The following is a 12,902-nucleotide window of genomic DNA, read 5'->3' on the forward strand; positions in this document are numbered from 1 at the left end:
TATCTTTGAAGTGGCCGTGAGAGAGTGGCTGAGCTGTTTGTCAACGCAGCAGTGCATGATGGGAACCCAAAACAGTGTGCTGATCAATCATCAAGCTCCAAACCTACAAGGAATCTCTCTAGGACGGAGCTTAAGTCTGCTTGAGTATCAGTAATGCTGAGGAGTGGTTAAAATAAAATTATACGGAGATTTGTCTGAGGAAAAAACAGTCCGACGGATGCTGTAATTGGGAATTAAATGAACATGTAAGCAGGGACGGGCTTGTAAACGAAAATGAGCTGGTATGTGTATCGCCCAGGAGAAAAGCTATGCTTATTACATTGTGAGAAATCACCTCAGTTGGGACTTCAACTAGACCCAACACTAATGAGAAACACGGCTAGCTCTTTAGCAATTGTGTTGGTGTCACAGGACAGACTGAGATATTGTGCACTTATTAGCATTTACCGCTACGACGTGTTTTCTAGTTTTAGCTTGCTGAACTTTCTTTGCTTCATTGTGTTCATATCTCTGGGGGCGTGTGGTCTAATTGATGAAGATATGGGTTTGTAATCAAAAGACTGAAGATTAGAATCCAGATGTAATTAGGTATTATATTTAATGTAACGTTTTCAACTACATTTGCTCAGGAAATATACAGCAACATTATAAATCAGTATTATGAGTAGGACTCAAACTATTTTGATAAGCGCAGGGTTTTCTCCTGTGGGACAGATCACAGGGCTCTTGTCTAAAATGGTTCATATGACACGGCTAAAACGAATATTATCGTTTGTTTTAGATGTATTGCAATTTGTATATGCGATTTAAGGGTAAAAACACTGTATTTTCCACATACTGTGCATGTTTGTATTTCCTCTTTACCCCGACTTTTACAAAGCTCAACGCTCAGAAAAGCGAGGTGAGCTATGATTGGCCAGTTTAACAGTGAGAAGTGATTGGTCGAATATTGCAAGCGTGTGACGGAAATTGATCTTACCATATTTGGAACATCAGGTTCCAAAGCAATTTTACTTATTGGTACCCCAACCTTACTTGCGTTTACATTTGTGTGGTCATAGTCAAATCATACCACAAACTGATGTAGATTTGTGGGGATGTGGTTACACAAGGCATTTCAGACAGGTCTGGGTGAGCATTTGCTTTTAGATAGAATGCATCTTGTGTTCCGACACATTAATATTTGCAATTTTACGTGAAAAAAGACACACTAAAACACGTATGATCCCTTTAAAAAAGTGAATACTCTATATAGGCAATAAGCTTGATTCTGATCACAACCATGAACATTGACTTTCTACTTGGTGTTGGTAGTCAGCAGGAGATCGAATCAAACATTCTAGTTTTAGAACATTACACTATCGTAAAATATTCTCAAAGCCTGCACAAAAAGATAAGACATTCATCTCAGTTTGATTTCAAGAGGTTTTATTTTTGCTCAGTATGTGCCTTCTCTGTCAGCTGTGAATAAGAGTCTCCATTCAAGTGAATATCTGCAAATCTCTTTGAAAAATGTGTTTAAGAGTTCAAATCTTGTTTTATGTTGCCTAAAAAGCCGTGAAAACACCCCCGAAAATTCTGACAGAGGTTATCTTAAATCCATGAATAGGCTAATGCAAGAAAGAAGACCGATTGCAATTTAATACAAAAAAGTAGGTTACAGTCTGAAGAGTGAATATTTAAAAAAATGTACATCTGGACAATTATAGCATTACAAATATAATTTTAATTAAAAAAGCAAAATATAAATTCTCGGAGTATGTATTTACTTGAATATATTGAATATATTGAATAATAATAATTATAATAATAAGTGAATTTTTTATTGAAGAAGAAAAATTAATGTGTTATGGATGTGACAAAAGGAGCTCATGTTTTTAAGAGAGGATTTTTGTAGGACTTTCTATGAATTAAAATGTAGAAGCAATAATACCCAACAAATGGAGAATGGATGGCTCTTTAAAGAACATAAAATAGCTATTAGATTTTAATTTTTACCTGCCAATTTATGAGGAATATTGACCTTAATGGATGTGACACTTCTGTTATGGATGTGACAGGTAATTTACCCGACTATGGAAAGCTATGCTTTAAAAACTGATCAAATGCTTTATCTATTTTAAAGGGATAGTTCACCCAAACAATAAACATCCTCAAACATGCATACATTTATTTTGACCAATCAGCATTGTGAAAACCTTTGGAAAAAAACTTTTCATCTAAAGGTTAACATTGGCATGGAATTGCCCATCTCTAATTTCCTAAACAGGCAAAGTGTATGAAAAGCAAATTAAACTGTGATTCCTTAAGACTGAAAACTAATCCAGTCATTTTGTCAATTGTGTAAATAAAAAGTTTTTCACATCCTTACTATAGTCCCGTTCCACATATTTGAACAAACCACCTTCTTCAAATATCTCTTTTTTTCACGATCCCAATGCTTACGAAAAACAGAAAGACAAAAAACGAGCCAACCACAGCAGACAGAAATGAGATACAGGATGAAGACAGTTATATTTGGCACTCATTCATGTGGAATGGATGACCTGTCGATACGATGTTTATCTCCGCAATATACGCATTTATCTGTGGTTCTGTTTGCCTGTATACAGGGATAGCACGATCGGTCAACAAGCCTGAGGCAGATTAGAACCAATATAGATTCCCAGATACTAAGAAAAAAGCCTTCGTCCTTCAACCAACCAGACAGCAGGGTATCTTAGTATGCAGGGCAGGTAGGAGCACTGCTTCAAAATGTGTATGCGCGTTTTCTTCTCTAAAGAGTGTAATAGCAGTGGCTCTTGGCACGTGCTGTCATGTGTGTGTTTGTCCACGCTCGAGTCCTTCTTGTTTAATACCCTGTGATGATAAATCAGTTGAATGTTGTTAGGCTGCATGGATAAACTGACAGTCTACAAATCGTTACGGCCTAAAAAGACTATATTCTCAAAGCTTACAACTATTCATCACTGCACTGAACTTATGAGTGTTATAAAGCTTGCATGTTAACTATGGTAAAAGCAACAGTTCACCCAAATATGACATGTTTGCCCTCACGTCCTTCCTATTCGGTATGACTTTCTTCATTCTCACTAAACTGTTTCATGTAATGAAGGTGGATAGGAACGAGGCCCTTACAAGATCTGTAAAGGCACCATAAAAGCATGAAAAGGTAGTTGATACAGTATGATTGTGCTTACTTTTGATATTTTGTTAATATTATTAATATATTGAATATTAATATTGAATAAATGATGACTTTTTGGGTAAAGTATGTCTTTAAACTACCAGAACCTGACAATGGTGTAAAATAAAAGTTTTACCTTAAATAAAAAAGACCTTTGACCTTAGTAAATAGCAGTTTATATTACATTTACACTGTCTCTGGAAAAGACAGCAAGGGGATAAACGGGATCAGTGGGTTAGAGCAGCTCTTCTAAAGATGGCCTGTAATGACAGAAGCTTATGCCACATTCTGCCTTCCCTTCCCTCTCCTCTCCATTAAACCTGGGGGTTAATCCATCCGTCTATCTCACTCTTGTTTTTCTGTCAACCACAATTTTTTCCATCTTTCTATTTTTCATGTAGGGCCCTATGGTGGGTTGTGAACCAATACACTGAACAAATTAAAAATCAGTTCAGATAGAAATAAAGAAGCATACTTAGTCAGAAAGCACACTTGACTTTTTAAAGTAAAACCACTTCATTAAATACAAATATAAATATAAATATGATTATGTTGAAGAATATATGATTCAATTTGTATATATTATTCAATATATTATTTACTTAATGTTTTATATATTATTAAATGTATTATATTAATGCATTTGTTTTTAAATAATTACGTTTGGAAAAACAATAATAACAACAATGATAATAACACAATTTCATAATTCTTTCTCAACAAAATTAAAATACCGAAATCTTAAACAGCTAATGAACTGTTACATTTCTTGTGATTCACACTGTACCTGTAGCCTATCAGAGGCTAAAACCCAACATCACACATGATGTCCAGACAACATGTCCTTGCTGACACTAATTTACAATTGACTCACACTACAGTCCCTCAGCAAAACACCAAAACAACCTTTGAACAAGTTGCTAAGATTATGATTGAAATGCAGTTTCCATCACTGCTGACACTCCTCAACAACAAAGCCCAAGAGCTGCACACTTGATCTGTAATACTGAGAAGATAGCAGAGTCTTGGGAGGGCAGCAGGCTGAGTAACGCGAGATGAATGTGTTTAGACTGCTGGATATCTGTCAGTGGTGTTGGACCACAGAGGGCCTTTCTTAGGAGTAGAAGTGCATAGACTCAAAACAGAGAGAAAACGAATTAGGCGTCTCAAAACCAAATAAATTAACTGTATTTCTAGACTGGTGTTATGGTTTAGTTGGTGGACCAGGCATTTTTTTCACCAATGATGCTAATACAATCCTATACTGGGCAGGAGAGAATCCTTCCTTAAATTAAAATGTTTAAAATGTTTGTTTTTTTTACCAGAAACTTGTTCAAGGTGTTTCCTGCAAGCATGCATATAGAGATTCATGTTAGACAGAACTACTTAATATCATATTATCTGCTTCAGAACCGAATTAAATACACTTCTATTAACAATTTTCTCAACCTAGTCCACATCGAGTGTATTGGATGCAATGCATTCTGGGATTGTGCCTGATGACTAGGTAGGTAGCTCTCTGTACATTTTGTAACACAGCTTATGTGTTGGCTTTAAACTTTTAACAGAGCTATGAAAACGCAAAGTTTCACATCTCTTGTTTACCATACAGGGCTGATGAAGAACATTAAAAATGCTGATGATGTCATGACCTATGCGTAGCCAGGCTAAAGCCTCAGGCATACTTCTTTTTTTTACATGTGCGTGAACGTTCGTGAACAGCCGAACGCACAGCCTTTCAGAGTATACTGCTTTCGACTCTTATATGTACACACTGGTTTTGATACATACGCATTACGACATATTGCAATACCTCTCCAGGTCTACAGGGGTCAGGTTTTCGTCTACTAGCTTGAATCCATGCTTCCAGGACACGGTTTCCACCTATATGTTGAACTAATTACTGCAAGAATTGTAATGCACATGGGAAACCTGCGCGACTTGGCGTACTTTGTAAGCGAGGTAAAAATAAATTCCGGTGGCGCGTACTATTCTGATGATGAAATTTGCATCACGTATGCTGTCCCTCGCATACGTGTAAATAGGGAACTATGCTTCAGCCTTAATGGGTCCAAATTGTTGCTAGCAATGTTGTTTACTTTGCAGTTCCAAATGTCACCAGGCAATCGAACAAAAGTCACCCCAGGCACTGACGTCACGGTGCAGGAGAAAAGTTGATATGGGTCGATAAGGGAACACTGCCCCAAAGCTTCGGTTATAGAGCAGGTCTGGGTGACACAGATACAGTACGTTAAAGGGATCATTCAACCAAAAATGAAAATTCTATCATCATTTACTCACCCTCTTGTCATTTTAAACCTGGTTCAATACCCACCATGATGACCTACTAACTGCGATTTGCCACAAGAAAAGAAAGAAATTTTGCCATTTCATTTAAAGTATCCAAAAAGCTGAAATCATATTCCATCTTTTCCTTTTCAAACAGTTTTGAGAGTTTTTCCTCAAACAAGATAAGACACAAGATGGGTTTCCGCATACTCTTACGCCTGCTGTAGGGCACTTTAGTTAAGTCAAATAAATACAACTTCATACATTCGGAGAAACATAATTTGGTTTCCTGAACAACGGCAATGGTTGGATGTGATAAAAACTTTATTGTAGGCCTTAATGGTCATTTGGAAAGCAGCCGGCATATGTTTGTTAAGAGAGCGCATCAAACAGAAAAAACTAAATAACCTTCACTTAACATGGACGGAAAGATGTTTTATGTTAATTCAGCTGTGGGATAATAAAAGGTACAGCGAGCAGGTCTTAATGCTCTTTTTATGGTGCTTCCCCTTAGGTGTGATTGAGTGCAGGAGCACATTCAGTTATAATGAAAAAGATGAAGAGAATTCATGAATTACAAGCTGAATATAGCCAGTCTCGGTCTACACAGCACTATCTAGGGAGCAGAAGGAATTAACCAGCAGTGCATGAGATGTCTTTCTGCTACTAGCAGCTTTCTTTAAATCAGTTTTTCAAAACCTCTTTGACAGACTATGCTACTTCTTAAAGGTCAGGTGTTTGAAATTTAGTGGCATCTAGTGGTGGGGCAGCGAATTGCAACCAAAGGCTATATTGTCCCATTTTCGCTTCTTTGCCGAAAGATATAACGTATTTACAAATCGCACTCCGTAGAGTTTAGGGCTACTTTAGAAAAAACATGGTGAATCCCATGTAAGGGTAAATATAGATAGAAATAGCTCATTCTAAGGAAAAAACACGCTCTTTATTCACCTCTGAAGACATTAGTTATGTATATTATATTGCATTTCTGTCAATAGATTCTCCAAAAAATTACATATTGGACTTCTAAAAATCTTAGTTGACAGCCTCATATACAAATATATGGCCTCAATGATACACACATGAACCAGTGAATTATTATTTAATTATTTAGATATTTTCCAACACCTTCAGAAGACTTGTAATATAGGGTGCAATTTGTCTGTCTTACCGTTATGTGCGTCATCTTATTCCCCACATCTCATTTTGTGTACCACAAAAGGAAAAACATCATAATACAGGTTTGGAATGACATGAGGGCGAGTAAATGATGACAGAAGTTTCAATCTCGTGCGAACCAAGCCTTTAATATTTCCCCTGCAAAGAATCAGTTTTTTATTTATTCATTTAGTTTGAAAATTCCAAAAGCCATTTTCTATAATCAAAATGTTTTATGTATTATTTAATAAAAGGAATATAATATAACCACGCAGGCCTTCTGACAAAAAAGTAATTCCGTTTTGTTGAGATGCAAAGTGCAACTGCTCATTACTCAACAAAACAACGAAAACCTCCAAAAAAGCTTTTTGCATTATTCAACAGTAACAGTGACAGTCGAATGAAAAAAAAACACTCCATGTTTTTCACAGCAGGTCTTCAATTGCTTTGGACAAAAGCATCTGCTAAATGAGTAAATGTTTTACTACTTTTGATACTGAATGGTTCAAAACAGCCGATGCTGGGAAGCAGTCAACTCCTTTTAATGTTTTTCATTTTTTGGGGGATTTTAAATGTTCTCTCATCTACTTTACATAGGTTTTATTTTTAGTATTCCTTTTAACTCTGCAGTTTTAAGATATTGCATGCATCTTTTCTCCTAGTGGCAACCGCTCAAAGTGTCAAACTTTACAATACTGTGTCGGATGGGCATCACCTCTCTCTCTCTCTCTCTCTCTCTCTCTCTATGATAGGTACGCTTTCTTTAGCTGGGCTCTGTAATGACGGCATCCAGCAGCACGCGGTCCATCTCCTGTGGATTTTAACTGGTCACCGTCTCAACGCTCTTCGCCCCACATTGCTTGCTCCTCAGGGCTATTCTCCATCTCCCAGCATTCTCTTTGCCTGCCATGCATATCAATCACTTTAATGGGACGATTTCAGGGAAAAAACACACGGCTAAACTAAAGTGGGTCAGTATCCTTCCATTGGGTATGATGGTGAGGGGAGGGGAAGAAAGTCATGAGAGCGAGAGATAAATATGTATAGAGAGATTGACAGCTTTCTAGAGAGAGATACATGAAACCCTGTAAGTACAGAGCGTTCAGCTGGTTTGTCTGTAGTGGTCTCTCACTTCCATTAAGTAAAAAGAGGGCACAGGTTCAATATAACAAGCTGCGGTAGGCTCATTAACCCGTATAGCTAAAAGCCATATCACAGATGCGTAGAATGGTGTCTAGTACTGTTCAGCATTGACACAGATTTGCCATGAACTAAAAACTTGATTATAAAATAAACTGATAGATAATATAAAAGATAAAATATTAAAACAATCAAGTTTACACACTCACCAATGCACAGATGCAAGAGTCATTGACGGCTCTTAACGTTCATACATTTAAAAATGTACAGCCACAGAAAAAATAAGAAACAGTTTTCAGTTTTTCTGAATTTCCTATTTAGAGTTACAGTATGTGTTTAGATCAAAGTATTAATTTTGTTTCATTTTGTGAAGTACTAACAATATTTCTCCCAAATTTCAAATAAAAATATTGTTTCTATTTGCATGTATTTGCAGAAAATTAAATCAAAAAAAAAATTTGAACATCATTTCTGTTATTTTGACCTCAAATACTGCAAAGAAAACAAGTTCATATTCACTTCTAAGCAATATAAAAGTAATATTTGTACATGTATTTGAACAAAGTTATCACAGTTTTAATGTGTCTTGTCTTTCTGTCAGTCTTTCACATTGTTGTTATTTGATTTTGTCACTCTAGAGGTTTGACTTTGTTTGAATTCACTAGACAATCACCTGGAATGGCCACAATAGATGTAGAAATGCTGAATTAAAGGAGTAGTTCACTTCCGATACACATTTTGTTGGATTTATGCGATATTATAAATCCAAATGTGTGACCAAGTAGAGTTTTGTAAGCATCTTGGATAAACTCTATTCTATGAAGATAAATGCTTTTAAAATAAGTAACACTCAAGTTATAATGAATGTCTTCAATAACAGGTGGTATTGTGTATTCCCACATCATCACACCAGCGAGGGTCACATTCATATCCTTACAATACAAGACAAATTCGGTATTATAGTTTCTTAAAAAAAACTGAACACCTCCCTGGATGCATCACATAAAAAAACACTCCTTTTGAGATTGATATTTATAATGGTAGAAAAAGGAAACCAAAAAATCCTGTCAATTGAAATTCAAATTATACCTGGGAGGAAGTCCAGGAAAGACAAAGCCTGTCACATTATGCATATCATGATATATTAACACCTGGTCCACCATCTGTTGAGATGTGTTTTATTCAATGCACACTATAAGGAGGGCGGCATCCCGAGCATCCTCAAATGTCACGCCAACAGCGTAGTGACTCATTATCTACTTCCACTACCTTTTAGAAATCATTACCACAGCGCACATCGGTTTCGCTTTAGTCTGGCATCTGTGGAACAGAAAGCATGCTGACCTTCTCAGCTCGTACAGAGAACGACCAAACACTTTGCAGCATTCTACAACAACATTCATATGTGGCAAGGCGTATGTTCTCAGCTCTTGAAGGGGTCTCAGAGCTAAGGACTGATGTGTGGTGTGATGTCATAAAGGTAAAGATGTCACTCACCGGTTCTTTAGCTTTCTGCGCTAAAACTGCGAAGGTGGACAGCTTGCTGCACAGACATTTGGTGTGGGAGACTGCCGGCGATGGGAGCGTTTGGCAACTCTCTGCGTCCCAGTTTTCCTCGCCAGTTTCTCTGTTGATAGGGTACAGCGACGACACACAAACACACACACACAAGGAGAAAAAATGAATTAATGAGACATACAGAGAGAGAAGAGGAACCATTGGCCCTCTTTTAGAATGGTGAATTGACTGCAACTATGCAAACTATATTTTGTCTATGACAATCCCCACTCCAAATCCTCTCAGCCTCAATGGCCCTCAAGTTCAAGGATGTCACTTTGATAATAGTCATCCTCATCTAGTCAGTCAGTAAATATCTGTTTGTAATGCTTCAAAATTCGAATTTTACTCACTGTCATTATACTGTTGGCTATGATAAATAACAATGTAACAATTTAAAGGGATAATTCACCCCAAAATGAAAAGTCTGTCATCTTAAACTCACCCTCATGTCATTTAAAATCTGTATTGATTTCTATTTTTGCAAAACACATAAGGGAATATTTTGAATACTGTTGGCAACAGAAAATTGTTCGTCACCATTGACCCACACTGGTTTTGTGTCCATATTTACCAACATTCTTCGAAATATCTGCTTTCGTGTTTCGTGGTTATACACGTTTAAAATGAGAAGAGGGTGAGAAAAATGATGACAGAATAGAATATTCAACTATTATATTTACAGTGTAAATATGGTCAAACAAACAACTCTTATAAATACTCAATTATCAGAAACCATTGCATTGGATTAAATGATAATGTATCGCTCATCCAGACTACTTGATTGGGCCAATAATCTCACAAAAAACAATAGCACATCTTTCATCTCAGAATCCGGGCATCTATTTATGTCACCCAGAGATATCATGAGGACTTGAAAAAGAATATCTCAGAGGACCCGTGACATGTGGCAAAACACAACAGGTAATTCGAGTCGTAATCTTTGTAGAGGTTATGTGAACAACCCTCAAGAAACCAAGAAAACATCACTGGATGCTCCTTTTCCAGACAAATACAGACAGTAACACACAAAGGTTTAAATGTACTTTTTGCATTGCCTGCAAATGTCCAAAAACAAAACCTTACCTACCAGTGATGAAATTGTGTTTGCCATAGACTATATTCAAAACAATATTTAACCTTGACAATTCCATTATTTTGTTGTGTTTGCAATGCCTATTAGTATAAAAAATAGCATCATACTTAGATAACTCTGTGTCTCTCTGTAAAACTGGACCAAAAAAGTATAGACACATGATTTTCTTCGCAACATACTTTCTATGATGGCTCAATATTACTGTGGCAAATATTTTACATTTATGAAGGAAAAAAGACAAACTTTTAGTGGAAATTTTCATAGACGACAAGTTAGTCACAGTGTTCTTTACCAGACAATTGTATGTCTTTGAATTGAATTGCTCGCATCACAGGCGATAATTCTTACAGTCGAATAAAGCATGTGTTAAGTTGCAGTACTTCGTAAAGTTATTATTCAAGAGAGGACGCCAATTTTTATCAGCATTTTGCACTTGAAAAGTGTCACAAAAACGTCTTGGTTACGTATGTAACCTCAGTTCCCTGATGGAGGGAACGAGACGTTGTGTCGAGAACGACAGATGGGGTTCGCCCTTGAGAACCAATCAACTCTGACTACTATAGTAAAGGCCAATGAAATTTGGCGAATGCAATTTGCATGCCGGGCTCCGCCCCCGGAAATCCGGTATAAAAGGAGGCCGGCGTGCAGCATTCACTTACCTTTGTTCTGAAGAGCCTGAGACCTCTCAAACTGCAGCAGAATACGATACGTGTTCGTGGCATAAGGGACACAACGTCTCGTTCCCTCCATCAGGGAACTGAGGTTACATACGTAACCAAGACGTTCCCTTTCTGTCGGTCTCTCGACGTTGTGTCGAGAACGACAGATGGGGTTGCCTATGGAAAACGCCACAACGCTGTATCGCGTCACAATCTCTAGCGAAGCGACGGTAACAAGCCTGGGCGTGTCATCTCGAAGCTTTCGTGAGACTGTAACCTTCCAGTGTGGTGGTCGGGGGGTTCCAGAGCTTTCTTGGAGAAAGATGGGTACAGCCCTGACCGGTAACTTTCACGGACGGGGCCTTAGCTCTCTATAGGCGAGAGGCCGTCCAGATCAGTTTACACCGGGTAAGCGCGACTCTTAATCAGAGAAGCGCTACAGAGGCCACCTCCTACCCGTGGGGAGGAATATGGTGGATATAGGTATGGTCTCGTCCTTGGAGGAGAACGCATGGAATGTGCGGACTGAGTAGTTAACCGCGAGGTGGAGGCCCACCTGGGGAAGCTCATGGGTTACCAGGAGTGGGAACCATTCTCATGAGGATACATCAGACGGAACAGCCCACGGAGGGGGTGTTACAGACATCCGGTAGCACTAGGTCCGGTTAGAGCTATCTGTGATAGCTCACATGGTATCCCGGCCTAAGGGGGAAGGCTGCTCTGCCCAGCCAGCCCCCAGGGGGTGCTTGTTTGGTGATGGATGGAATGCCTATTCTTAACCAGTGTCTGGGTAAGAAGGGAGGCTGGTGAGGTACCAGTTTCTTAGCGATGTGTTCGGGTAAGAAGAAAAGGTAAATAGCACACTGACCCAACCTGTTAGAGGGTGGAAAGGTGCTTTCGCAGGCATACGCCCCCCCGGATGCCAGTCCTACATGTCGCCACGCAGGACGTGGGCTGACACCGGGTTTACGCGAAGGTTGTTAACCCTTGCGAAGGTGTTTGGGCATAGCCCAACCCGCAGCTCTACAGATGTCTGCTAGAGAGGCGCTTCTGCCAGTGTCCAGGAGGTGGCTAAACTCCGTGTGGAGTGAGCCCTCACTGCCAATGGGCATGGGAGATTCTGAGATCGGAATGCCGTCGTAATGGCGTCCACGACCCAGTGCGCCAGCCTCTGTTTGGAGACAGCCTTCCCCTTCTGCTGTCCTCCAACAGACACGGAGCTGGTCAGAGCTTCAGAGCTCTGCGTGCGGTCCAGTACGTACTGGACACAACACTAATCGGGTTGGGTCTTCCTCCCCTATGGGGAGCGCCTGCAAGTTCACCACTTGGCCCCGGAGGGAGTAGTGGGAACTTCTTGGGCACGCATCCGGGCCTGGGTCTCCAGATAACGTGAGAGTTTCCAGGGCCGAGTTTAAGGCAATCCAGGGACACGGAGGATGCTCGGTGGTCCCCTACCCTCTTGAAGGAAGTGAGCGCCGTCAGGAGGGCCGTCTTACTCTATGAGGAAGATCGGAACCTCCGAGGGGCTCTTTGGGGGGCCCTGAGGCTCCCCAGGACCACTTAGGGTCCCAAGAGGGTATGGAGCAAAGATGAGGCGGATTCCGCCCTCTCGCTGCTTAGGAACCTGGTGACCAGGTCGTGTTGCCCTAGAAACTTTCCACCGACTGAGTCGTGATGAGTGGCAATAGCGACTACATACACTTTCAGTGTGGAAGGGAGATGTTAGTCTCCAGTCTCGTGAGAAGGGGAACACAATCCTGATCAAGCACCTCAGTGGGTCTTTCTCGGTGAGAAAGACACCAGGACGAGAAGAGGC

At 39.5% G+C, this 12,902-nt stretch overlaps 1 protein-coding gene across 14 annotated transcripts in view; it reads right to left on the minus strand.

The window, feature by feature from the left end:
• Positions 1-12,902, minus strand: part of adgrb2 (adhesion G protein-coupled receptor B2) — a 381,141-nt gene that overhangs the window by 67,245 nt on the left and 300,994 nt on the right. For all 14 annotated transcript variants that reach the window (XM_056742031.1, XM_056742032.1, XM_056742035.1 and 11 more), the window contains one exon: positions 9,272-9,401. In XM_056742031.1, the coding sequence (XP_056598009.1) occupies positions 9,272-9,401 (130 nt within the window). The remainder of the gene's footprint in view (positions 1-9,271; positions 9,402-12,902) is intronic.

The sequence above is a fragment of the Triplophysa dalaica genome, chromosome 25 (genome assembly GCF_015846415.1).
Source record: "Triplophysa dalaica isolate WHDGS20190420 chromosome 25, ASM1584641v1, whole genome shotgun sequence".
In the NCBI taxonomy this organism is placed as follows: domain Eukaryota; kingdom Metazoa; phylum Chordata; class Actinopteri; order Cypriniformes; family Nemacheilidae; genus Triplophysa; species Triplophysa dalaica.